The following is a 26628-nucleotide window of genomic DNA, read 5'->3' as shown; positions in this document are numbered from 1 at the left end:
CTCTTGCGGTCCTCGCCCGGCGGAGGCGGGCGGCGGCGGCGTGGCCGCCACGCTCTCGTTGCCCCCGTAGCAGCTGAGAAGGTGCCCATTGCAGTCCCTCGAGGCCACGCGCTCCTCCGCCCGCTGGTGCTGGTGCGCCACGTAGTGGAAGCCGTTCTCCGGGGAGAGGGAGTCGTTGCCCGAGGCGCTGGTCCGGTGCTTGGCGAACGCGCCGCCTTTGGGGGCCTTGCACGTGGCTCCGCCGGCCCTCGAGGCATAAGGCTGATTACTCTTGCAGTGAGACAGGCAGCTCCGGGCCAGGGACCGGGACTTGTAGCCCGCGCCGCTGCTGCCGGGCCCCCACCCGTGCAGTGACTTGTCGTCTTTCGCGTGAAGGCCGCGTATTTTCAGCGAGCAAGGCTTTTGCTTAGCACCAGTGAGAGCGTTGCCGTGATTCTTGGATCCTTGAAGGGTGTACTGACTCTCCGAGTTCCCCATGTTAACCTAAATGAAGAAGAGCGGCATCAGTGAGAAACAGGACCATTAGGACAGAATTTTCTTAAAAAAAAAAAAAAAAAAAAGCCCCACACGTTACAGAGTGACTAAGCGACGTTTCTGCTGTGTCTCCTACAACTCAGAAAAGCAGGGACACAAGTTGCTCACCGAACTGGTTTTCTACATGCCACGCAGGTTATCACACAAGTGGATAATACTGCATGCCCACGTGCTAGTTAACTTAAAAACACGTAATTTGTTGTATGATGTTAATTCGGAAGCTGAACGGGCACAAAGATCAGCTTAAGGCGGAGACCCCCTTGAGGCCCGGTGTTGGGAGGTTCTGAATAAAGGATTCTTGAAGGGGAAATGAGGGAAAAGCGCCTGTCACTCCAGTACACTGATCTGTCAGTGATTAGAGAGATTTTCATTCCATACAAAGTACCAGGAGAGCTAACGCCAGTTAGCTAGTATAAGAGATTACTGCTCGAAACCGCCAAGTTTGTAAGAACGGGAGTCCAGGTACCACACTCTGTTGGAGCCTAGGTCTATCACACAGAGTAGGAACACGACAAAAGGAGTCCCCAAAGAGGAGGCTGAGATGAAGAACGGGGGCGGCAGGGGGAGGGGGAGAGAATAAAAGCTCTCATTTGGGGCAGAAAGACATTTTCATAAAGCTAATCTCTAGTGCTTCTCAAGTCTTTACGGGTCCCCACTTTAGAACACGATGAGAAAAAATAGTTTGAAGCTGACTTATCGGAAACCGTGCGACTCTTTTTAAAGCCCCACTTTTCTCAATGAGTCTGTTAAGCCAAACAGGCGAGTTGAAATCAGATCTCAATCTTCCCCTTGGCGTTTCATTCTATCTAGTAGATCACTATTTGAGGCAAGCTGGAGGTCATGTTCTCAGGTCCCTTTCAAAATGAATTTAGTAGGTTTTTAATTGTAATGTTTTTCCGCCTAAGAATGTACAGCCACAAAACAAAAGTCAAATGAATTGACTTTTCTTTGGTGGGAGCTAAGCATACACATATCAAAACAAAAATGACCAGATCAAACAACTGAAGTCACTCATTACCTTAATCACAGTCTTGCAACTTGAGGTGAACCACAACTCATCTGAGCCGGCTGTACCTGAAGTCTAGTCTGTGCTCTGAGGGAGATTAACAGAAGGCTTCACGGGGTCCTGGGAACAAGGCAGCATGGTTAACAAGTACGGGAAGGGAGTCCGTGAAATGATCCTGAAAAACAGAAATACAAGGGAACCGTCGAGCATTTTACACCAAGCTTCCAAAAAGGTAAAAACAAAGGTTTCGTATAAATTCTACCAAGAAACAACCAGTGTCCAGAATCACTGTCAAAATAACAGATGAAATGTCTATAAACCGCTTGATTCATCAGAGGTGCTGGAAGATGTAAAAGAAGCTAGAACTGCCCATCCAATCTTGTAAAGGCCATTAATTCAACACACAGTCTGCAGTCCAATGTGCGCCTTTGTTTCAGGGGAGGGCAGGTGAAGGCTCTAGCATGAGTCATGGCTCATCTGTCACCACCGTCAGGAAAACAACTTGCAGCTTCTGCACACGGACAGGACTGCAGGAGCATCATCCTGATATGAAAACAGTTCATTGTTCTCGATTTGACTCAGCAGTAAAAACAAAACCCACAACGCGGAATCACAGTAAAATAGTCCCTGGCCGCAACAACTTGTGTTACGGAGGTTGACCCCACGAAGGAGATTCAGAGTTGTTCTCCAGCATATGTGTGGGCCTCTCCGCACAAGAGATAGGGGCAGGAGGCCCAACTTGGAGGGAAGGGGCAGGCTGGATGAGCTCCCATCTGGCAGTGCTCGCTCCCGGGACACAAAGCCTGAGTTTTCTCTGCAGACCTAGACAGCAGAGCAGTGACGGTTTAATGGTGACTTCTTTCCCTTTCAAAAACGGAAATTATTTGTAATTGTGTTATGATACACATAGCAGAAAACTCACCATCTTAACCACCATAAAGAGTACAGTTAGTGGTGCTAAGTACATTCACACTGTTACGCATACAATCTCCAGAACTCTTCGTGTCCTGAAACTAAAGCTCTGTGCCCATTAAGCAACAATTCCCCACCTCCCTCTCCCGAGCCCCGGCACCTACCATTCTATTTCCTGTCTCCATGAATTTGATACCCTAGGTATCTCACGCAGGTACACTCACACAGCATCTGTCTTTTTGTGGCGGGCTTATTTCACCTAGCATAATGACTTTAGGGTTCATCCGTGTTATAGCGTATGTCAGAATTTCCTCCCTTTTTGAGGCCAAGTAATATTCTCTCATACGTATGGGCCACATTTCGTTTGTCTCCTTATCCATCAGTGGACGCATCGATTGCTTTCCACCTGGTGGCCACCGTGAGCCATGCAGCTATAGACGTGGGGGGACAAACATCTCTCTCTCAGACCCTGCTTTCCCACAAGTGAAGCTGCTGGTTCATATGGTAATTCTATGTTTTATTTTTTGAGGAACCACCAGACCATTTTCCACAGTGGCTCCACCATTTTGCATCCCCACCAACTGCGTACAGGATTCCAATTTCTCTACGCTTTCACCAGCACTTGTTATTTTTCTGGCGTTTTGATAGTGGCCATGGACGGGTACAGGAGGAGACCATACCTGGTTTCACTGTGCCTTGTCTCCAATGGTTAGTGATGCTGACCATCCTTTTATTGGCACACAGCTGGTGTAACTCCTCTGGAGAGTTCAATAGTGACTTTTAAAATTAATGAAGCACTGGCCCTGGCCCTAAGTTTCTCCAATGGGACCAGAGACCCAAGTCTTCCTGAGGCCATGCACACACATAGATTTTACAATTGGGGGGCAGGGGGATGCCAAAAAGATTTTTCACTTTGGGACTGGCAGGAGGATCTAAGAGCTCGTTACAGGCCACCGGCTCAGTAATGTGGCCCCAAATGGCACCCGCTATGCTACCGACCACTGATCTTTTTAGTGGGTGGCTCTCACAAATATCTGAAAGAAGGAATCGCCCACTGGTCGGGATGCCACTGAAACATGGCCCCGTGACCACTGTGAGTCCGGAGCTAGATCACAAGAACCCCACCTTTTAAAAGCTCACAGTAGGAGTTGTCAGTATTTCTTCAGCTCCATCTTTTTTAAACGCAGGGAACTACAAGTGGCCAGCGTTGCTCCTGGCTGTCACCACTGGGACCTCTCCCACGAGCTGACTGCAGGGAGACTCTGTGCTTGTTTACTTTCCTCAAGACCAAGGCCCGGGGATGACCCCAAAGGTGAAAGGCTCCAGGGTCCCTCACCCACAGCCGGCCCAGCTTTGTCAGGCCCTTCTGATCTGAAGGTCACATGCCTGAAGACAGGCACACACAGCCCTGGTGTCAAGTTCTCCAACATAATTGACACAAAACTGCCATTGAGAGGCTCCCTCTGTCAGCTGCTCAAGACACACAAAGGCCAGGCTTCAAAGTTGCAGAATGGCCCCGGGATGGAAGCTTAGTCCCCAGCAACAGGTTACAACCTACATTCATCTTCCTGCTTTTGAAATTAAGCAGTTTCATTTTTATATCCTGTTATATTTGAAAAACAGAGCCCTGGACCCTGTCCTTTACAAAAATGCTGTCCACCCAAGGCCTGCAACTTTGGGGCCCATACAGCATTCAAGAAACGTTTGTTGAACTAAGTGAAAGCAATCTCACATACCAGAAGGCTGACTTGAGCACAAAGAGCAGGAATCATTCCCAACTGGGTCTGACCACAGGACTCACACAGACGCCCATGAGGAAACGTTGCAGTAATTAACATAGCACTGCCCAGAAAAAAGCAGAAGAGGGAGCAAAGAGGTGGAGAACAGTGTGCATTGTTACGTATGGTAATGCCTACCAGCTGTTCAACATCTTCAGCCAATCCTGGCAAAAGAAAACCAGCCTCAAACTGGAACGAGAAGAATTATGCGATATTTATGAGGACTTTATTGACAGGAAGGGTAATCTCTGAGGGAAACGATCACCCCTGAGGAGTTTGGCAAATTGAACAGATACTTACTGGGCATGCTTCAGCTGTGGTTTTTGTCTGGAAAAAGGAGAATAAGTAGGTCAAACGTTCAACACCCCTGACTCCTTTACTGAGGGAATTTTACGGTATTCAAGTTAAATACTTTTTTGTTGTCGTTGACAGAAAGGGGGCTGAAAATACTCAAACAACAAATTTCCTGTGACCTTTTTTTTAAAAAAGAGACTAGTTCAAAGCTCCCAATATCTTTAAACAGAAAAAAAATACATAGTAGGTATACTCATCTGCAATATGTATCAGAAATACTAACATGGAGTAACATGTATTAAGTATGCTAACCTACGATTTATGTCATTAGGTATGCTAATGTGCACTGGGGCCCACAGCTGACTGATCGAGAATTTAAGGGAAGTCATTTAGCAAATATTGTGTGCTGTATAAACAAGTTTTTAATAATTCTCTTATTTATTGCAAAATAAAATATTGTAATTTTTTTAAAAAATGGACAATCTCATGAACCTAAAAAACAACCACCTTGTCTTTTGCTCTCTGCATTCCCCAACCATATAAACTTGCTGTTGCTTGTTGCTTTTTAAAAGCTGAAATCACAAATAAGAATGGATATTTTTGGTTCAACTTGTGATCAATTACCACCCCAGAAATGCCTGGCAATGTGAAGAAATTCACAAATACATCACTACAATACCAACAGCCACGGTGCCCTACCAAATTCCACAGCAAAACATCTTTTGGGGGAAATTCAAGATTTACCTTTTCTTTATTTGCCTTGAGCTTGGGCTTGAACTGATGTGTCAGATTCCCAAAGTCTCCATTTCCACGTAGTGTAGAGTTTACAGCAGAGGAAAGACTGCTTTGTCTCTGGCCTGAGCCAGCTGCTCAGAAGGAGCAACTAAAGAGGGTAAGAGCCAACCCCCGGGGGGCTGGATGGTTCTGTGGGGAGGACCGGGGCTGAATGGGGACAGCAAGCAGAACAGAGGCGTGGGGACCCTGCACAAAAGCAGATTTACGGCTGGGCGAGGCAGTGAGGGAAGCTGACGTTCTACCACCATGAGACACCAACAAGGCTTCTCACATAATTCCAGAGAGATTTTCATACTGAAATAGGACCCTCATCCTTGTCCAAGGGCAACATTCCAGATGGTGATAAGAACTAGGAAAAAAGATAAGAATAGGACTAACCATCATTAACCATAACAATATCTACTTGGTTTCCTTCACTGGGGGGAAGGGGGAGAGGAATTCAATCATTAAAAAGACAAACCTCAGCATCCGACTCTGGTTTGTGTCAGAGAACCTGGGTTTAAGGCCTGTCTCCATCTCTTAAATAGCACAAGTCTTTGGGCAAATTACTTATACTTTGAGTCTCATTTTCTCCACTTACAACTTGAGGATAAAAATATCTGACCTACCTACCTCACGGAGTGAGAACTGGGTGTGGAAATGTATGTGAAACCACCTAAAAAACTGAGAAATACAATACAAATATATAGCCCTATTATTAATTGTGGGTTAGAAGTCTAAATTTGTGTACTATGACATCAGATCTTATGACAGTCTGTTGTTTCAGTTTTAATTATGTTAATTACATATATATGTAATATATGATATAGATATAGATATATATACACATATATATATATATACGTATATATATATATATATATATATATATAAAAATTTGGAATCTTCCAAATTCTGTTAGCACTTTCCTGATTTTTATCAATTCCCCAAATTATAACAGCATATAAAACTACCCAATTTGTCAGAGGTCTGTCAAATGTCAACAGAAACAATGACAGCCATATACTTATGTTATTGGACAGTCATGATAGAAAACTGTGCTCATTGAACAACTAGTATTACCTGAAAGCAGTCACTCTCAACACCACGTGAATTTTGGCCCTGAGGGGACATGTGATAATATCTGGAGACATCTCCAATCAAACCAACTAGAGTCCTAGCACCTGGTAAGTAAAATTCAGGGATCCTGCTAAACTTCATACAATCCACAGGATGATCCCCACGACAAATAATTACCTGTCCCGATACGTATGTCAGGCTGAGGCTGAGAACCTGTGCCCTCAAGGTTTACTGCCTGTCTTACTAAAACTACTAAAATACAAGACGATACCTAACAATCTGAAACATGCATTCATCTCTCTAGGATCCAAACTTACTAAATAAACGCTGTAGATAATTGCCCCAAAACCTGCTTCTCTCATTCCGCATCAGCGAACTACACTCAGAACTTGAGAACTGAAGGCCATGACTCAAAGGAGCTCATTGCTAACCACAAGACTTGAACCCAACTTGTAAAGGAGGCAGGCAAAAGGAACATCTGGTCTCCCTGGGAATGGTGCTCTGGAAGACTAATCCTTACAAATAAAGTGGGCAGAAAGCAAGCTGCTGCTACGGTCTCAAAAGCTGATCATCCATTGTGGAGCCCCATGGGTTCTATTTCAATTCGGCAGGACCCCTTCCGACCGCGTATTAACAGATGAATGGATAAACCAGTGTGCACCTCCGAGGATGAGCATGGCTGGTACAGGGGTGGGGGGGGGAATCAATTCCACGGAAACAACAGCCTGGCCTTTGCACAGTTCATCACCTAAGGAAGCCAATTTATCACAAGGAGGGTCTAGGCACTCACACCTGTTTTGTAACAAGGTCTAGTATCTGCAGCATTGCTTTAGAAATGTCTGTTCAACTGTGAGTCATGACATTCATTTAATGACTCAATTACCAGTATTTTTAAAAGAACAGACTAGAAACAGAGTGGAAATGATAAAATAGGACAGAAAATGGAGGAGTGCATCCCAGTAAGGGTTAAAACTGTCTTATGAAACAAATTCCCACGTGTCTCCACGTGTCTGCCTGTATACTGAGTTGTGAAGTACAATCATAGCTTCTTCGTGACCAAAAAAAAAAAAAAAAAAGTGTTGAAAACAATGACTTCTAAAACCACAGCTTCCATCAGAATGGCACATCCCATTTTAGCGAGACCCGAGGACAAACCAAGTCGAGAGAGTCTCAAAACACTTGCTCAATCACTACCCAGGCGAACACCTGAGCTAAAGACAGGAAGACCGAGATGAGGAATAGCCTCTGTCAGCAATTCTGGGCCCCACAAGTTGCACACGTGGTCCTCACCTACTTCCTTCTACAACTTAAGAGAAACTTCCACTGCATATGCAAAGTCTTCCTAGGAAGGTTAAAAATTACTCCCCCCCCCCCAAAAAAAAAAAAGTTAACTGAAGACCTGAGCCTTGAAGAATGAGTGGGATTCTGTTAGATGAAGACAGAAAAGAAGGGCCTTCCAAGGAGAAGAAAACACATGTTTCTAAGACACGGCCACTCTGTGGCCACAAGCTGAGTCCCTAAGCTACTGAATAAGGAAGTGAACTAAGTGGAGAAAGACCCCAGCTTGTACGGGGAAAGGTGACAAGGCAGCAGGGCCTGATCACAGGTGTCAGGGACAAAGTTCAGAGAGATGGGAGCTGGGAGCGGAGGGGAGGCTGGGGAGACGTTGACTGTCGTTAGCCCATCACCCCTCCCCATCCCCCAACTGTCCCAGAAGCACCGCAGTGTGAGCCATCTCCTAGGGACACTTGAGGAAACTGTCTGGAGAAGGAGCCCACAGGTCACACCCCAAAGACAGCATGGGGACAGCACTGGCACAGGAGGCAAATGTTCTTAGTGTTGGCAGAAACTCGGGAGCTGAAGTGACAAAGAGTTCTACTCATGGCTCTTCGGGAGTTTGGAGACTCTCCTGCAGATCCCACCCCCTCCTGGGCACTATGAGGGAGACAAAAGAGACGTATGGTCTGATCCCATCCCCAAAAGGGTTTATCAGCTTGTGCGGGGAGGGGCTAATTACCAATGCGAACCATGTGTAGAATCAATAAGCGAGTGTATGACAACTTTAACAGCATGGAGTTTATGGGGGGGGGGGGGAACCAACATTCCCACAAATATTACTGGTATGTTGTTGGAATGTCGGGGAGTTGAGAGGCCCAGCTCCATCTGAGCCATCACAGAAACTGAAAATATTTCGGGGGGGGGGGGGGCGGTGGCGGGGGGAAGGGGAATTAATCACCTCTTCAAGCAAAATTACAGAATGGTTTAGAATAATCCTGGTGAATATAAAGTTGTTTTATTTTTCTTTTAGAAATTATCAAACTGCCTTTCATATACTTTTATCCATGGTCTTTCTAGTGTGTGTGTGTGTGTGTGTGTGTGTGTGTGTGTGTGTGTGTGTGTTTAATATATCACATGTTCAGTCCCAACCTTCTTTTTCTCCAAAGTCTCCTTCAAATCTCATCCAAAGTTTGGCCAACATCCTTGTCTCGACAGACCGTGAGCAGTGCGTTTGTTGACTGCCCAAGATTCACCAGATTCATAATGTGCTAGCCTGACTTTTAAGTAACCTCTCACCTTCAACTTTTATGAACATGAACCCTTCCACAAAAAAGGGGAGTTCAGGCATGGGTCAGTACTTCCCAAGCTTCGTACTCAAACAGAAGACCGTGTACAGGAACCCGGGCTGTAACCACATGGCTTCTCACTGACTCGGAGACCTGCACGGACGGCATGTGCCTCAGTAAATCAGAAGCAGGCATCGTGCTCCTGAACCTCAATCACATTCTGTGACCAAAATATACCATGGTAATTGTACTGAGCGATTCTTGGCAAAATATTTCTTCATTATACACTGTTCCGTTTAAGTTACAAAACGAACAGGCTTCAGCCACACATTTTTTCCCTCATTTAAGTGGGTGTTTTCCTCGCCCTCATAAATGTGTAACTCCTACTTCAGCTCAGCTTGCTGCCTGATTTGAGAGCTCATTTCTCTAAGGCTTGAGGCTACAATAGAAGTTGTTCTGGGGCCCGCAATTAACCAATTACTGCTGAACTTTTCCTTAAATTCTATGATTATTCACAGCACACCTAGTAAGATTTTAGCTGGCAAATTTACGGAAACCTTCAGGAAAAAAATATGAATGATGTTAGTAGGTATAAATTTTATAATTTATACGAATTTACAATTTTTTTGTTATCTAAAGTAGATGAGCACACAGAGGGAGAGGGAGGGCCTAATGTGCCCTGAGTCGCTGTGCGCCAAGGCTGACTGGGGCACAAGAACCCCCAGAGCTTGCAGGATCATCCCTGTCTTACAGCTTCCAGGGATTAAACAATTTCACCAAGATCACTAAGGGGCCAAAGGCAGGAGTCCAACCTGGATTTTTTTTCACCATCTTTTTTTTTTTTTTTTTTTTTAGCATTACATCAAAATTATTTTAAATGTCTCTTTTCAATCTGAAATTATCCTTTTTTTTTTTTTAAAGTACAACTTCACGTTCAGACTTTTCTTCTAGAAAAATAGCTGTGATCCATGTACCTTTCATAAAGCACTGAAAAAGTCTTTCTCTGGAGGTATCCTTTTTCCAGGCAGGAAAGGCTTGCACAGTTGGGAGTGAAGACAGGAGAAGGAAATGAAAAACTCAACTTTTAAGTTAACTAAGGAGCTGTAAGGTTAAAATGTAATTATTCTATTCCACTTTACAAAGAACATCACACAAAGGAAAAATCTGTTTTCTTGGTGGCGTAAACGTCATAATCATTAGCCTAAATATCCACTGGAATTTAGAATATACGTCCCCAAGGCTGTGGGGATGGGACATATTGACCAAGATCAGGAGGTGGGGGGTGGAGGGAAGGGCAATCCAGAAACAGAACAACCAAATAGCATCTTCCTGAAGCTGCAACTTCATCTAATGCTAAGTAATTTAATAATTGCTTTAATAAAGAAATAGACCATGAAGTAAAACATAAAATTTACATTTTTAAGGTAAAATACAGGAGTCCAACAGTATTTAGCATTTGCATTAAGTAGCTGTAGCTACTATATCCGGCATCCTAAGGAAGATACACTTTCACTGATTAACCCAGTACGTGTTTACTGAGTAAATATTCTGTTGGACACAGTTACAGGCCTTTAGGATACAACAATAGAACCCCGCCCCCCCCCAAAAAAAAAATTCCTGCTTTCACGAGCTTTAATTATAGGGGGGAGGGATGAACAGCAAACAAGGAAAGCAAATTGTTATAAGGTGACAAGTATTTTAGCCAAAAAAAAAAAAAAAGAAGGGCGTAGTAGGCTGTGTGGGGGAGGGGTGCTGCAATTTTAGAAAGGGGAGAAGAGGAAGGCCTCACAGAGTGGTGACATTTACCCAGACTAGCAGAAGACAGACGACATGGCTTCTGGGAAAAAGGCACTCGAGGCAGAGGAGAGAAAGTGCAAATGCCCCAAGAGGTGGAACAGGCAGGCCAGTGTGGCTGGCACAGAAGGGGTCAAAGAAGGGACAAGGAGCCAGACTGCAGCCCAAAGGGACATTTTAAGGCCACTGGCTTTCGCGTTGAGATTGAAAGTCATGATTAGAGGGTGGTGACTCCAGAAGGCTCATCATGGGCCACATTTCAAGAGGACCACTGTGGCTGCCCTTTGTTGGGCTGTCTGCAGCCAAGTGGAGGCTGGGGGTGGGGGCGATCAGGCTGCTAGAGGGATCCGGGGGACAGAGGACGCATGCTGGACTTGGGGGGAGTGATGAGGAATGGCCTGAGTCTGGATACAGTTGGAAGAAGGGCCAAGAGGATTCCCACATGGATGGGCATGAGGGGCAACAGGTCAAGAAGGCCGCAGTGACTTTCATTCTGGAAGAACGGAGAAGGCACAGCAGAAGAGGTTTAGGAGAAGACAAAATACTGGGTTTGAGATGTCTGTTGGACGTTAAAGTGGCAATGTTGAGTTGACAGCTGGGGGGAGAAGCCGGCATCCAGGGGAAAGGTGGGCTTGAGGTACAAACGTGCTACTCATCCTTATGAAGATGATATTTAAAACATAAAATAGATGAGCTCTCCAAGGAAGTAAACAAAAGGAAGAGAAGAGGCCCTGGGCACTCCCAAATGAGGAGGTCAAGCAAATAAGGAGAAGCACACAAGAGAAACAGAAGGAGTAGCCAGTGAATCACATTAAGAGGAAACCAAGAAAACATGTTGCCCTTAAAGCCAATCAAAAAAATGTATTTCGGGGGCACCTGGGTGGCTCAGTTGGTTCAGCGTCTCACTCCGGGTCAGGTCATGATCTCCCGGTTCCCAAGTACAAGCCCTGCACTGGGCTCTGTGCTGACAGCATGCAGCCTGCTTGGATCCTCTGCCCCCCTCTCCCTCTCCCCCCCCCACCTCCCTCCCCCCGCTCAAAAATAAACACTTTAAAAAAAACGTCTATTTCAGGGAGGAGACTGTGAAGTTGCTGAAGGTTTCCGACAGTCCAAATAACGAGGATCCATAGATAAAACAGCACTGAACTTAGCAACATGGAAGTTTATTCATGAACTTGACCGGAGCAGAGCGGAGCAGGGGCGGCGATAGCCGGGTTGGAGTGAGTTTGAGGATGAGGTCAACGAAACTGAAGATGGCAGACAGAAACCGCTTGCTCTGGTTTGACTATAAAGGGCGACAGAGGAACAAACAGTGGCTAGAAGGATAGAGGAATCCCCAAACGGGTGGCGGTCCCTGGGGTGTGTCCATCTGTCTGTCTGTCTTCAGGAGAAACGGCAGCATTGAATGGGAACAACTGTGCTGTGTGCCAGAGAGAGGGGCAAATGCTCAAATGTTGCCCTTAAGTAGCCAGAGCAGAAGGACTCTCACGCACAAGAGGAGGACTTGGCCCAAGAGCAACCACCCTGGACTATTAGAGAAACTGGAGAAAAACCCTTCGAGAACAATATATGGTTATACAGCAGGGCATTAATGCCAGCGCAGAACTCTCTGGGAGACTACTTATCACTGTGTCTTCTTATAATTTCCATTTTTCCCCTATAAGTCATGTTGAGGGGGTGGGGGGAGGAGATAAAGGTAAGTGAAGGTCTCTGCTAGGTACCACTTATTTCTAGGGTGTTCTGTTGTGGTTTTGTATGTACCTTGTCTGGCTGTTTTTGATTCATCTGTGACCATCCTATCAATTTTCAATGGAATACATATGCGTGTTACACACACCTATACATGTGTGAGTGCACGTGTATCCCGTGGCTTTACGTACACTTTTCGTGACGCTCTCTACTCCTCATTAACCTTTACTACCATGCGTTTGCCTGGCTTATGATTGTCTGTGTATAATGCTTCCTTTCCCTGGTCACTCCGCCTTCCAGGAATGGCTACAGACGACATGAAAATACTTTCACTCTCTCCACCCAGAATTCCTTTTCATTGGCTTTCATCATACGAACTTTCAGCTTTTGTCGTTCCCAACCCATAGACTCTGCAACTCTTGAGCCCGTCCGCACATCTCCATTCTAGAAGCCCTGCCCTAACAATTCTGCCACCATAGAGATGTGTCATGGTCAAGTACAAAAACAGGATAAGGGTTATTTTCACTTTCCAGTGTTGTCCTAAAGATAGCCAGCATTTTTAAACCTTTATTTAAGTCTTAGGAACGCCCTGGACCAACTTCTTCCTGGCGTTATCTGTAGCACCTACCACATCCCTTTCCTACAGTGAAATGATAACTCAGTCTATTACTGTATAAGTGTTTATTTTTCCAAAAGCGCCTTGCATTACCTTGGCACTTAAGTAAAACCCATCTGCTGTTTTTCTGTTCCCTTCCATGCCTCCCTCTCATAAGTTACAGAACTAACAAATCCTAGACAGTCTTCTATCGGGATAGGATGATGGGGGCAGGGTGGGGGGAAACCGCTTCATCTAAGGCTAAACCAGGAAGATTGGCAGAGGAAGTCTTATCAGAGCTGTATTTTCAGCAGAGGTTAGGGCAGCACACATACACCTAAAATTCTCTCTGGTAATAAGTCAGTGAGAATGATGGCCACCAAATGAGTATACGACTTTGAATTTCACCAAGATACAAGAAAGACAAGTCTTTGGTCTCCGACTAGAGCTTTGACAAGTAGGTAAGCAAATGAAAGAAAGAATGGAAGGAGGGAGGGTAACAGATGCGTGTAAGAGGTGTGTGTGTAAGCAAATATACGTACACCTACAAACATATGTATACACATACACGCCTCTATCATTTACAAAGATAGGACGGCATATACCAAAGTATTTCCAATGAAAGAAACAGGTGGTATAAGGAAGGGACTAACAGGATACGTGGCATCGCATCCCAGCTCAGCAATTAACCATCGCAGTGACTTTGGACAAGCCACGTCAGTTCCGTGGTTTCCCAGCTTTCCCATCTGAAAATCCTCTAAGGTCCCTTCTCAACCTGACAACACTCTGAGCTATAAATAGCTGACGGTAGTATACAATATATTCCTGGAATACTGACATTACAGCTCTTACCATTTGTAAGCCTGTTTTAGATAGGACTGAGTAATAAAGACACTCACCCTGCCATTATCAGAATTCAAACCATCACAAACGCGATGTTTAGTACTTGTGTGCGTCACCAGTCTGAAAGTCAGGATTGTTGCATTACTCCTACATTTCCCTGCTTTAAAATTTTGTTGCTATTACTTTTCAATTCCACGCCTTTTTTTTTTTGCTTTTGATCCCTCCTAATAAAGCCATCTTTATCTTGGCCCTTGCCTTAAGGTACGACACTTAATTTCAAATAAAAAACGCAGGTTAACACTTCAATTTTTTTCTTTTAATGTCCAAAAAGATCTTATTCTGAATGAGCCACGAACACCATTGTTTTTAAATCTCACGGTAGAGCTGAGGGGTCTCACTCACCCAGTTTTATCATCTCCACACAAATGAATCTTTCAGAGTGGGCCAAACCCAGAGGTGCACACAGGCGTGGAAAAGCGTCCCACCCGAAATGTAAGGAGCCCATGCTTCTCCCTCTCAGCCTTCCCTCCCGCCGTTCCTCCCACATCCTTCTGACATCTGTGGCAAAAAGTGGTTATAGCGCCCTGCACTGACTTTAAATCTCTGAAAGAGGGAATGTGTCTCTTCTCAAACACAATTAGAGACCACCAAGGCGGAAATATCTACTTTCCTTAGGGGTTAAATGAGGGACCGCTTGGGAAGGATCGTCTCTTGGCAAGGGACCTGGCCCTTATCTTCCGCTTCTAGGCATCCCTGAGCAGGCCCGGCCTGAGGAGAGGGCTTTGCAGCTCACTCCCTCTGCACTGAGACACTGAAGGAAGACCGTTATCTGCTTGCATTCAAAACCCTATTTACTGTCTGGCTAGTTTGGATCGGAGGCATGGGGGGGGGGGGGGGGGGGGCTCCAGGAGACTTCAGTTTCTGTCTACAAGCTCCGGTGAAAATCAAAGCAGTTGACAAATGTTCATCTGACTACAGGAGAAGACGGTGCTCCGTCCCGGTTCTAAATGTTTGCCAGCTCTGCCAGAGCAGCACTTTCCGGATCCAAAGGAAAAGTAAGAAATGTTACCAATGTTTCTATGAACTCGAACCTACCTGAACTGTACTCGCCACGGCCCCATCCCTAAAAGGCATTTCAGCCAAGGAACTAAAGGAATGGACGACGAACGATACATCCACAGGGAAGAAACACACTGAAGACGCACGCTGCCTAGCCTAAAATAACTCATAGCCCCGTTATACTGAAAGTAAGCAAAAACTCTGGAATCCCTAAGTGTGACAGAGGGCCACGGTGCAATACTTCAACGTGTTAAGAAAAACCCCAGCGGCTGTTCAGCAATACCCTTACTTTCCAGAAATTCTATAAATAATCTTCCAAGTTACAATGACTTCAAAAAACTTCCTATTTCTGTCTCTCCACCTACCAATTTTCTGAGAATTACATGCTTGGCCAAATTAACGTAAAGCTGAGAAAGTACTGTGCCAAGCCAGGGTTCCTCAATCCCCGCTGATAAGCTCGGGATTCAGACAGACACTTAATGAATGAACAGCTTCTCAGGGATTGTAACGCGGATCAATCATCCCACCTGAACTAGGTACCGCCCCCCCCACCCCCCCCAACACACACACGCACATGGATTGCAGAGGATTTCATTCCTTTTTTCAGAAAGTTCGAGACAAAAGGACAAACATTAATAAACAGTGAACATCAAATTACAAGTGTGAAAAGAAACTCTTAAACCAAGTAGCTCACTCGGCTCAAAACTAAGGCCTGATGAAGTTATATAATAACCAGAAAACTACAAAATACAATCCCTGCGACAATTTCATTTCCCTTTGTGCCCTAAAAGAATTAACTGGTAAAAAAAAGATAATAGTCATTAATGCTTTTACCATAACCACACTGAGAAATGATACTTTTTTGAAATATCAGGAAAAATAAATCCATACAATATATACTATTAGCTTTTGGAGAAGTAATTAGTAAAATGGGGTAGGCAACTATAATAAACCCCCAGTAGGCGTCAGAAAGCATATACATACTCAAATTTGAGAGTAATACGGTCTTAGAGCAGCCTAAGTACAAAATAACGTCAAACAAAGAAAAAGGGTCAGCGCACAATGAAATATTCCCAAAAGGACTGCTTCGAGAAACATTTGTATCTCACATATAAAAGTAAGTCTCAACTCCAGAAGGGGGGGAAATAAACATTTATAACCTTACCTTTGCCAAAACTCTGGATGTAGCCAGGGTTTCTCAGGCTCTTTCAATTAGTAGAAAAAGTTTCACAAAGTCAGGGTTGATGCACAAATCCACAATCTCTCTCTGCGTTCTGCCCATGGCAAGGCAGGAAACAGCGTGGAACACTTCAAAATGCTCGGCCGTTAAGAGCTAAAAACGGATCCTGTGCAATGCTGGATGTATTTTTGTCTGCGAGCTACACACCCTCATCATGTTCAATTTTTTCCATTGGTGGAGGAGTATGATGCAGACTTAACCAGAAAGTGGTTTTCCACGGGCCGCCTGAAGTGATTAGCCGGGACAGCCAGCCATCACGCCGGGGAGCCGCCAGGCTCACCCATGACTGGGCTGCTGTTGGACCCACATTCCAGAATTACCACCAAAGTTCCATAGGAGCGCGGCCCCGGAGCGCGCTGAATAAAGGTTTACTCACTTGAAGGGAGGCTCGCTGCTTTTTTAAGCCCTTCCGCAGTAAGAATACACACCTACCATCTTGTGTTGAGAGCGGTAGTAAACATTCTGTCTCCCAAGCCACAGCTGGAATGCTACGGTCATAAAAACCCTGCTTCAAGAGCAGCCCTTCAGAATAATTTTGCAATTTGCAAAATATCGGGTATACACTGTGTGCCAGAGTTATTTCATTTTTAAGGTAGCTGAGCTCCAGTGCCCTGCCCTGGAAGTACTCCTTATCCCCAAAGGTCACTATCTGATGAAAGATAAGCAATAACCTGACTTGCAAAAAAAAGCGACACACCAGACGTTCACGTGTTTTCAAGTCTTGCTGTATCTTTTGATGAAAAAAAGATTCGGTTTATACTTCAGTTTAAAGTGTACCCAAAAGGTAAAGCAACATTTTCAGGGATTATTTTACGTTAATTATTGGCAAAGGTGTGCTGAAAGGGAGAACAGGATTACATCTGGGTACTTTTAAATTTTTGAAATTACATTCTATAGAAAACAGTTTAAGCCAGAGTTTTCAAGCTCTCCTGGACAAACATGTGACAAACAGCTTTTTGAGGTAATATTTTCATTATTTTTAGACTGTGAATAGGGCGCCTGGGTGGCTCAGTTGGTTAAGTGTCTGACTTCGGCTCAGGTCATGATCTTGTGGTCTGTGACTTCGAGCCCCGCATCAGGCTGTGTGCTAACAGCTCAGAGCCTGGAGCCTGCCTCAGATTCTGTGTCTCCCTCTCTCTGCCCCTCCCAACCTGTGCCACCCCCGCCCCCCATCTCTCAAAATAAATAAATGTTAAAAAAATAAATAAATAAAATGTGAATGGATCAGTGGGGCACCTGGGTGGCTCAGTCAGTTAAGAGTCCAGCTCTTGATTTGGGCTCAGGTCATGATCTCACAGGCTGTGAGTTCGAGCCCCGCATCAGGCTCTGTGCTGACAGCTGAGCCCCAGCTTGGGATTCTGTCTCCCTCTTTCTCTGCCCCTCTCCCACTTGTGCTCCCTTGCGCTCTCTCTCAAACAAAATAAAAATAAAGTTTAAAATGTGAATGGATCTATGTATGAAACTGACAAGATTCTTGCTTCACATTCAAGACCAGATTGTACTACAGACATACAAGCTTTTGATTCCCTATCTTGCGTGAAAAATAAATTACATATGCATACACACATCTACACGTAAGAGTACATGGACACACAATTTTTTTTCCCATACAGGTTCCGTGTAGTTAATACACGCTTGAGGGGCGCCTGGGTGGCTCAGTCGGTTGAGCGTCCGACTTCGGCTCAGGTCATGATCTCACAGCTCGTGAGTTCGAGCCCCGCGTCGGGCTCTGTGCTGACAGCTCAGAGCCTGGAGCCTGCTTCTGCTTCTGTGTCTCCCTCTCTCTCTGCCCCTAACCCATTCGCATTCTGTCTCTGTCAAAAATAAATAACCATTAAAAAAAAAAATACATGCTTGAAGGTACACTTTCTAATCTTAATTAGCAAATAATAAGAACCATTATATAAGGTCACCTGTCCAATAGTTACAAAAACCAGTCTAACCTCCACAAAACTCTGTTAGTGAACACAGAACCAAAGACTGTTTAGTGCGGGCAGGGCACACCTGAAAAGCCGCCTGCGCCCAATCCCCTCACTTTACGGACAAGAAATGGAGGTTGAGTCACTTTCCAAGGTCCCAGAGCTGGCCAGCAGCAGGCAGCAGAGCCAGGACATGCCAGTCGAGTAACCACAACCTCCAGGACCGAAGTCAGAAAAGTCACCACGGAAGCCAAGTCACATAACAGAAAACATGGGAATTCCCAAAATGTCAAGTTGACGTGTGTGTGCGTGTGTGCGCACGTGCTGAAAAATAGCCTGGGTTGGGCCCCTGGCTGGCTAAGTCGGTAAAGCATGCAACTCTGAATCCCAGGATCGTGAGTTTGAGCCCCACACTGGGCATGGAGCCCACTTAAAAAAAAAAAAAAAATGCCCTGGGTAAACCCAGAAGAAGAAAGAATACAAGTCATGGAGCAGCATTGTTTCTGTTGCTAAAATAAAAGGAAAATGAAGTATCATCGGCTAACGTAAAAGAAAACAGTCTCTCGAGAGGGAAGAAGGAAGTGTAAGAAGACGTGCTTCTCAATGTGAAAAATGTATCAGAAAGACAACCAACCGTGTGGAATACTTACATGCCTGTATTGTAAGACCTGCCTCTAGATTTTAAGCCAATTCTGACCTTTTCGAACACGTTATATGCAGGTCTGTTTATGCCAGAATTGCCTGTAGGAATGAATGATCTCCAACATTCCCCAGACATTTCCAATGGATTTGCACTGTCTGGTTCCCTTTTTTAATCCCCAGGTAACTTTAGTTCTATGGATGTACAATGTCACTTGGGGGTTAAAGAGCTTAAACTTTGCCCAACTACAATAAAATACTCTCAACTTAGTACTCTGCCCTAAAATGATGAAAGCCAGCACATCTCCAAATCATAAAAGCAGACTTTACCTTTCTAATGCTTCGTTCTGAGATGACAACATAACGGGACCTATGTGTTAACAAGCATCTAAGGTTAAATTCCTTGGCAAAGATCTCCAAGAATTACATATATTACTACTTAAGGAAGTATTCTGTCCTCGAACGTACAACGCAAAAGGACACATAGGAAAGTAATAGAGCAAAATGTTAACAATTACAGAATTCAAGCGGTGGTAATATTCACTGTACAATTCTCTCAACTTTCTCTATGTTTGCAAATTCTCCTAATAAAAAGTTGGGGGGAAATGACAGATGGACACACACAAAGTCAAATTCACACAAACAGAAAAGTGGCCGCCGGGGGGTGGGGGGGGAGGGTGGGGAGGAGGAGGGGTTGGTAAAAACTGTTGTTACAGATGAGTAATCTCTGAGGGTCCAACGTGAAACACTATACTGTGTAACTGAAATTTGCTGATAGAGTAAAACTTAAATATTCTCTGACACACACACAGGATAAACAGTGAAGTGACAGGTGTTCTTTTGTTCTTAATTTTTTTTTGTGCGTGTGTGGTTTTATTTATTCTTCGAGAGGGCGAAAGCAAGGAGGGGAGGGGCAGAGAGAAAAGGAGACAGAAACCCAAGCAGGCTCTGTGCTGTCGGGGTGGAGCCCCACGTGGGGCTCTGACTCACAAGCCGTGAGACTGAGTCGGATGTTCAACCGACTGAGCCACCCAGGGCTCCCTTTTTTTTGAGAGAGAGAGAGAGAGAGAGAGAGAGACAGAGAGAGAGAGAGAGAGACAGACAGAGAGAGAGACAGAGAGAGAGACAGAGAGAGACAGAGAGAGAGAGAGAGAGAGAGACAGAGAGAGAGACAGAGAGAGAGACAGAGAGAGAGACAGAGAGAGACAGAGAGAGAGAGAGACAGAGAGAGACAGAGAGACAGAGACAGAGAGAGAGAGAGAGACAGAGAGAGAGACAGAGAGAGAGAGAGAGACAGAGAGACAGAGAGACAGAGAGAGAGAGACAGAGAGACAGAGAGAGAGGCAGAGAGAGAGACAGAGAGAGACAGAGAGACACAGAGAGAGAGAGAGAGAGAGAGAGAGAGAGAGACAGAGAGACAGAGAGACAGAGAGAGACAGAGAGAGACAGAGAGAGAGAGAAAGGGGCGGCATATGGTCTTCGTTAACTGGACGGGGACATTCCTTTCCCCAGTGCACGCATACATCACACCAAATCACCACAATTTTATATGTCAACTACACCTCCAAAAGGTGACATTTTTACAACTACCACATCTTTGGGGCGCCTGGGTGGTTCAGGTGGTTAAGTGTCCGACTTCGGCTCAGGTCATGATCTCGCGGTTCGTGGGTTTGAGCCCCGCGTCGGGCTCTGTGCTGACAGATCAGTCTGGAGCCTGCTCTGGATTCTGTGTCTCCCTCTCTCTCTCTCTGCCCCTCCCCTGCTTGCGCTCTCTCTCAAAAATAAACATTTTTTTAATTAAAAAAAAAAAAAAAACGTGCTCTTTATTAAGTGAAAATAAAGAGCAAAATCAAATTTTAACTTTTTTTAGAGTAAACTGGAGGTGCCCACAAAACCAACAGTCAATTTTAAGCTAATTCAAAATGCAATACTAGCATGCTATGTATTGCTTTAAAGCCACAACAAACCTAAAGTTCTTAATACAAGCTTTTTCTAAGTGGTTCAAAGGTACCAAATACGCAAGACACATTTTAATGCAGTCAACTCTCATGAAAATAAGGAATAAATATTTATAAAGTCCAAGTGGTACCTTACATTACATAATAAGCAAGTCTCAAGAATTTAACCAAATGACCAGTTAATTACTTTTGGGAGATGTGAGCAAATGTGAAATAACCAAAAAACTAAGATTTAAAACAAATTCTTAATAAATTTTTCCTTTACATGGACTTTTTTCTATAAGTCATTATATCCAAGTTAAATACACTTTGATAACTGACAATTATTGATAATGTATAAACCCCTAAAGTTTAAAATTAAATGGAATGCTTTATAGTAAGAGGCATGATTTTTATATAAACGATAAAAATCTGTACAAAAAAATGCTACCAGGGTGCCTGGGTAGCTCTGTAGTTAAGCGTCTGACTTCAGCTCAGGTCATGATTTCATGGTTCGTGGGTTCAAGCCCCACATCCGGCTCTGAGCTAACAGCTCAGAGCCTGGAGCCTGCTTCAGTTCAGATTCTGTGTCTCTTTCTCTCTCTGCCCCTCCCCACCCTGTGTTTTCTCTCCATGCCCCCCGCCCCCGCCTCAAAAATAAATAAATAAACATTTTTTAAAAATCATGCTACCAAAAATAAAACCATACTCATTCATGAGCTTCCGCTAAGGTAACCCAAGAATTTTCAGTAGGAATAAACCATTTAGAAAACACACTTACAAATACTACACACTAGACACATCTGTTTATAACATTTTTGAAGGGTTCTATTGGAACATTTAAGAAAGTGTAAGGAAGCTGTCCAGAATTCGATGTAGTCAATTAAAAAGTGCTCTATTCAGCCTCCCACACCATGGGCACAGTACTTCCTTTTTATGGACTAAAGTGAAATCGTTCACGCTGAAAGGTTCCTAATCAGTTTAATTCAGAGAGTAATTGGATCTGAGTTTTCTAAGAGACCACAGAGGTCATCCAGCAGGTCCTATCTTCCTTCTAATTTGAGAACCTCCTACGGTATCCTGACAGATGGGCCACCCTCTTCCACCCAAATACACCGAGTGATGGCAAGTCCCAGCTCCATTAGGGAGCACATTCCATTGTTAAAACACCAACTGATAGATGACAACTCCTTCCAGGGACTTGAAACCAGTCATCCTCAAAATTCCACTAATTAAGTTAGTCTTTCTGTCCTTATCAACAGACACCCTACGCCGCTCTCCCTCCCAACCGCCCTTACAAACAATAGATGTCCAATGTCATGGCTCTTCCCCTGTTCTCTCTCTCTCTTTTAGTTTATCTGCACAATGTTGCCAGAAGCACCCTTGTAAAATAGAACGGACGAACAAAACCAGATTGTGTCTTTCACTAAAAATCAAATCCACACACACAGAAGAGAGTCCTAGGATTTCAGTCTGTGCCTCAGTGGGCTACAAGGGCAGTGCCCTTGGTAACCACGCCCCCCCCCCAGAGTCAACGAGGTTACAGGCCCTCATCTGTTTGGTGCCACAAAGTCTGGGAAGCGTTGGGGGAGGGACCCACTAGGGAAGGCAGAATGGAACCTCGTTCCACAGCCCACACACATGTGCAAATTACACACTGCTCCCATTTCACCCAACCAGGAGTCCTGACGACCGATCGTGGGGAAGACGAGCAAGTTTGCTGCTGAAAAAAGACAAAATGGCCTAAAATAGAAGCCAAAGAGTTCTGTTTGAACACAGAGGGGAAATCCTACTGCCCCGCTCAGGAATCACACACACACCTTCAGCGCCATTTAAAATGCATGCAATGACGGAGGCCAGAGGGCTATACTCCTAAGAAACAGAAGCCGTCTGTTTGCAAATTAGGTATCTACGAGTATTCTTCAGCGCACACACAAAACATGTTCTGTTCTACCTTTCTGGAAACGTGAGACTCTACAGAAACGTCTTTAGGTTTTCCACCACTAATACAGAAGGAGATAGAGCTTTTCCAGCTTTCTCCTAATTCTACTAGAAGAAAAACAACTTAAGTAAATGAAAACTGGTAACTGGCACGTGGTATCGGGGAGACTGCACGGCAGGGTCACTACCGTAGCAAACGGGCCCACGCATGCCCCTCCAACCGGGCCAGCAGCCACCTCCCCAGCTGTCCATTGCCACCTGGGATGCACATCGCCGTGCTGCCCGGTGAAACCGCGTTTTAAAGGAACACTGAACATGTTGCTTTTAGCTAAAATTTTCGCTTTCTCCAGGTAGGCAACTGGGGCACCTGGTGGCTCAGTCAGTGGAGCGTTTGGCTCTTGATTTCAGTTTAGGTCGTGATCTTGCAGTTTGTGAAATCGAGCCCAGCATCGAGGCTCTGCTCTGACACCACGGAGGTTGCCTGGGATTCTCCCTCCCTCTCTCTGCCCCTCCCCTGCTCTCTCTCTCTCTCTCTCCCAAAATTAATAGGTAAACATTTAAAATAATAGTAATAAAAAATAAAGGTAGGCAACTAACCTAAATATCCTTAAGACCCTTGTCAGGGATGCGTTTTGCAGGCCCAACAAAGCTCACCCACAGCCCAGAAGCAGCCAGAAGCCCACCAGTTTGCAACCTCTGATTCAAATGATAAACACAAACAGGAAGATTTTAAATCCTGAAAGGTGTTTTAAAAGAAAGCAATCAGCAGTCCCAACTCTCTGACCTCAGAGAGCTAAATCCTGGGTCTCCAGGGACGTATGGCTCCATACAACCAACCGGCCCAGATGACCAGATGTACACGCAGGATTCTGGACGGGGCCATTTATACCGAAGAGGAGTTGGAACAGGACATACAGGCCACGGCAGCCCCCTTCCTGGGGAGCGAGGAATCCTTTCTCCGGGAATCTTGATCTACAGTCCAGCAGCCTCTGGACCCATATCTGCCCTGGGAAGTTCACTACTGTACAGGCTGCCCGCCCGTTTTCCCCCAGCTCCTAAGTTTCCTTCTATTCACTGGCCCTAGTGTCTCACTGCCCCTGCTCGCTGCACACATGGCTCACTCTCAAGGGCAATATTATGCTCCCCACTAAACAATATTTTCAGGGCGCCTGGGTCAGTCGGTTGAGCAGCCAACTTTGGCTCAAGTCATGATCTCACGGTTCATGGATTCAAGCCCTGCATCAGTCTCTGTGCTGACAGAACCTGGTTTGGATTCTGTGTCTCTCTCTCTCTGCCCCTCCCTCGCTCACGCTCTGTCTCTGTTTCCCTCTCTCCCAAAAATTAATAAACATTAAAAAATTTAAAAAATGAAAATAAAAAATAAACTTAATATTTTCTATGCTAAATATTCTGTTCCCTTCATCATCACGAACAGGACACTGTTTGTTTTTTTTTAAGTTTATCGATTTATTTTGAGAGAGAGAGCATGCAAGCAGGAGAGAGGAGAGAGAATCCCAAGCAGACTCTGTGCTGTGAGGGCAGAGCCCGATGCCGGGATCCAGGTCATAAACCACAAGATCATGACCTAAGCTGAAATCAAGAGTCAGATGCTTAACCGACTGAGCCACCCAGGTGCCCAGGACACTATTTCTAAACACTCCTGGTGCACCTGGGTGGCTCAGTCAGTTAAGCATCCAACTCTTGGCTTGGGCCACGCATTGGGCTCTGCATTGACAATGTGGAGCCTACTTGGGATTCTCTCTCTCCCCATCTCTCTGCTGCTCCTTTGTTCACATACACACACACTCTCTCTCTCTAAATTAATTAATTAATTAATTAATTTAAAAAATAAATAAATAGGGGTGTCTGGATGGCACCGGCTCAGGTCATGATCTCGTGGCTTGTGGGTTCGAGCCCCACATCGGGCTCTGTGCTGACAGCTCAGAGCCTGGAGCCTGCTTTGGATTCTATGTCTGCCTCTTTCTCTGCCCCTCCCCACGCCCACACTCTGTCTCTGTCTCTGTCTCTCTCTCTCTCTCAAAAATAAATAAACATTAAATTTTTTTCTAAATAAACAAAATACACACTCCTAACCATTCCTAACCATGATCACTGTTGTCCAGATGAAGAAAGTAGGAAATGAAAAATCACGAAGCCCTGTGCCCAAATGTTACATGTATTTTCATATTTAATTCCCATAGCAATCTTTTTTGATTTGTATTATCAGCACTACTTTGCACATGGAGAAAGTGAAGTTAGGCACAGTCGAGTCATTTGCTGAGGGTCACGAAACAAGCACAACTAGAGAACTCAAACCAAGTCAGTCTGGCACCAAAGAGACAACAATATTGCTAGCCATATGGAAAATGGCATATTTGTGATTTATCGCTATGATAACTAAAGTTATTAACAATTATAATTAAGCCTTTTCTTTCTGTTGACTCAGGGATGTCAACATGTGAAGCAAATGCTCAAAGTCCTGTCTCCACTTTAGGAGCAGAATCCAAATACATTATTTTCAAATCCAGTTGATGTACCTAATATATAAAATCCTGAGTATACACTAAATAGCAGAAATTTTTTTTAAGTGTTTTACATTTTACTTATTTTTGGTAGAGAGAGACAGAGCACGAGTGGGGGAGGGGCAGAGAGAGAAGGAGACACAGAATCCGAAGCAGGGTCCAGGCTCCGAGCTGTCAGCACAGAGCCCGACGTGCGGCTCGAACTCATGGACCGCGAGATCGTGACCTGAGCTGAAGTCTGACGCTTAACTGACTGAGCCACTCAGCCACCCCTAAAATAGCAGGAATCTATATAACACATATATCAACGTCCTTAATCACAATCACATGAGGAAAATGCTCTTATTACCCCCATTTTACAGAAGAAGAAACTGAGGCACCAAACTTAAATAACCTGCCCAAGGTCACGGAGCCAGCAAATGTGAGAGACAGGATTCAAAAAACTCAACAGGCAAACTGTCTCCAAAAAAAAAAAAAAAATCTAAACCTTAGGCTTTTCAAGTAGGTGTATTTCAGTCCTGGCAACTGCACTTCAGTAAAGCATAAATGAAACAGTCTCAAAGGCTAATCAGATATTCCTTTTAAATATTCTAACGTAGGAGCACCGAGGTGGTTCAGTTGATTATGTGTCCGACTCTTGATTTTGGCTCAGGTCATGATCTCACGGTTTATGAGTTCAAGCCCTGCATCAGGCTCTGCGCTAACATCATGGAGCCTGCTTGGGATTCTCTCTCTCCCTCTCTCTGCCTCTCTCCTCCCCCAGATAAGTAGGTAAGTAAGTAAATAAATAAACACATACATACATACATAAATATTCTAATATAGAAAATATAAAGGTTAGTTAACACAAAAGTTACCAAACATCATCTAAATTCCTAACTTTAAAGCACCAGTTTTTAAAATTCACTTATTTTGAGAGAGTGTACACAAGCAGGAGAGGGACAAAGAGAGGGGGAGAGAGAATCCCAAGCAGGTTCCTCACTGCCAGCACAGAGCCCAACGCGGGGCTCGATCCCACAGACCGCGAGATCAAGACCTGAGCAGAAATCAAGAGTTGGACACTTAACCAATTGAGCCACCCAGATGCCCCCAAATTCCTAACTTTAATAAGTGCTCTAATTGCAAATAAACTCAAAACACTACAAAACTTCCTTTTTATGCAGAAGATAACGTTAAACTTGGCAATTCTGTGAGAGAATAATTCACATTTAAAAACAGCTCCTGGGGCGCCTACGTGGCTCAGCTGCTTAAGCATCTGACTCTGGATTTCGGTTGTGAGTTCGAGCCCCGCATCGGGCTCCATGCTGACAGCAGAGAGTCTGCTTGGGATTCCCTCTCTCTCTTCCCCTTCCCTGCTCACGCGTGCACACATACACTCTCTGCCTTAAAATAAACTTTAAAATAAAAATAGCTACCAAGTAGACAAAGTGAATCTTCAAAATCTCCTCCAGTGCCAACAACTTTCTCATCGTATGACACTGAGTGACTTACACAGTGAGCCGCACTTC

General features: G+C 44.7%; 1 protein-coding gene across 1 annotated transcript in view; it reads right to left on the bottom strand.

The window, feature by feature from the left end:
* The window catches only part of TIAM2 (TIAM Rac1 associated GEF 2), a 188576-nt gene that overhangs the window by 107421 nt on the left and 54527 nt on the right, over positions 1 to 26628 (bottom strand). The window contains 3 exon segments of the mRNA XM_042987371.1: positions 1 to 29; positions 31 to 483; positions 1553 to 1715. The exon segment at positions 1 to 29 is cut by the window's left edge and continues 134 nt beyond it. Of these exon segments, the coding sequence (XP_042843305.1) occupies positions 1 to 29; positions 31 to 477 (476 nt within the window). The 5' untranslated portion in view covers positions 478 to 483; positions 1553 to 1715.

This window comes from Panthera tigris, chromosome B2 (genome assembly GCF_018350195.1).
Source record: "Panthera tigris isolate Pti1 chromosome B2, P.tigris_Pti1_mat1.1, whole genome shotgun sequence".
In the NCBI taxonomy this organism is placed as follows: Eukaryota; Metazoa; Chordata; class Mammalia; order Carnivora; family Felidae; genus Panthera; species Panthera tigris.
The sequence above is the reverse complement of the archived record's forward strand: the minus strand, read 5'-3'. Positions and strand labels throughout refer to the sequence as shown.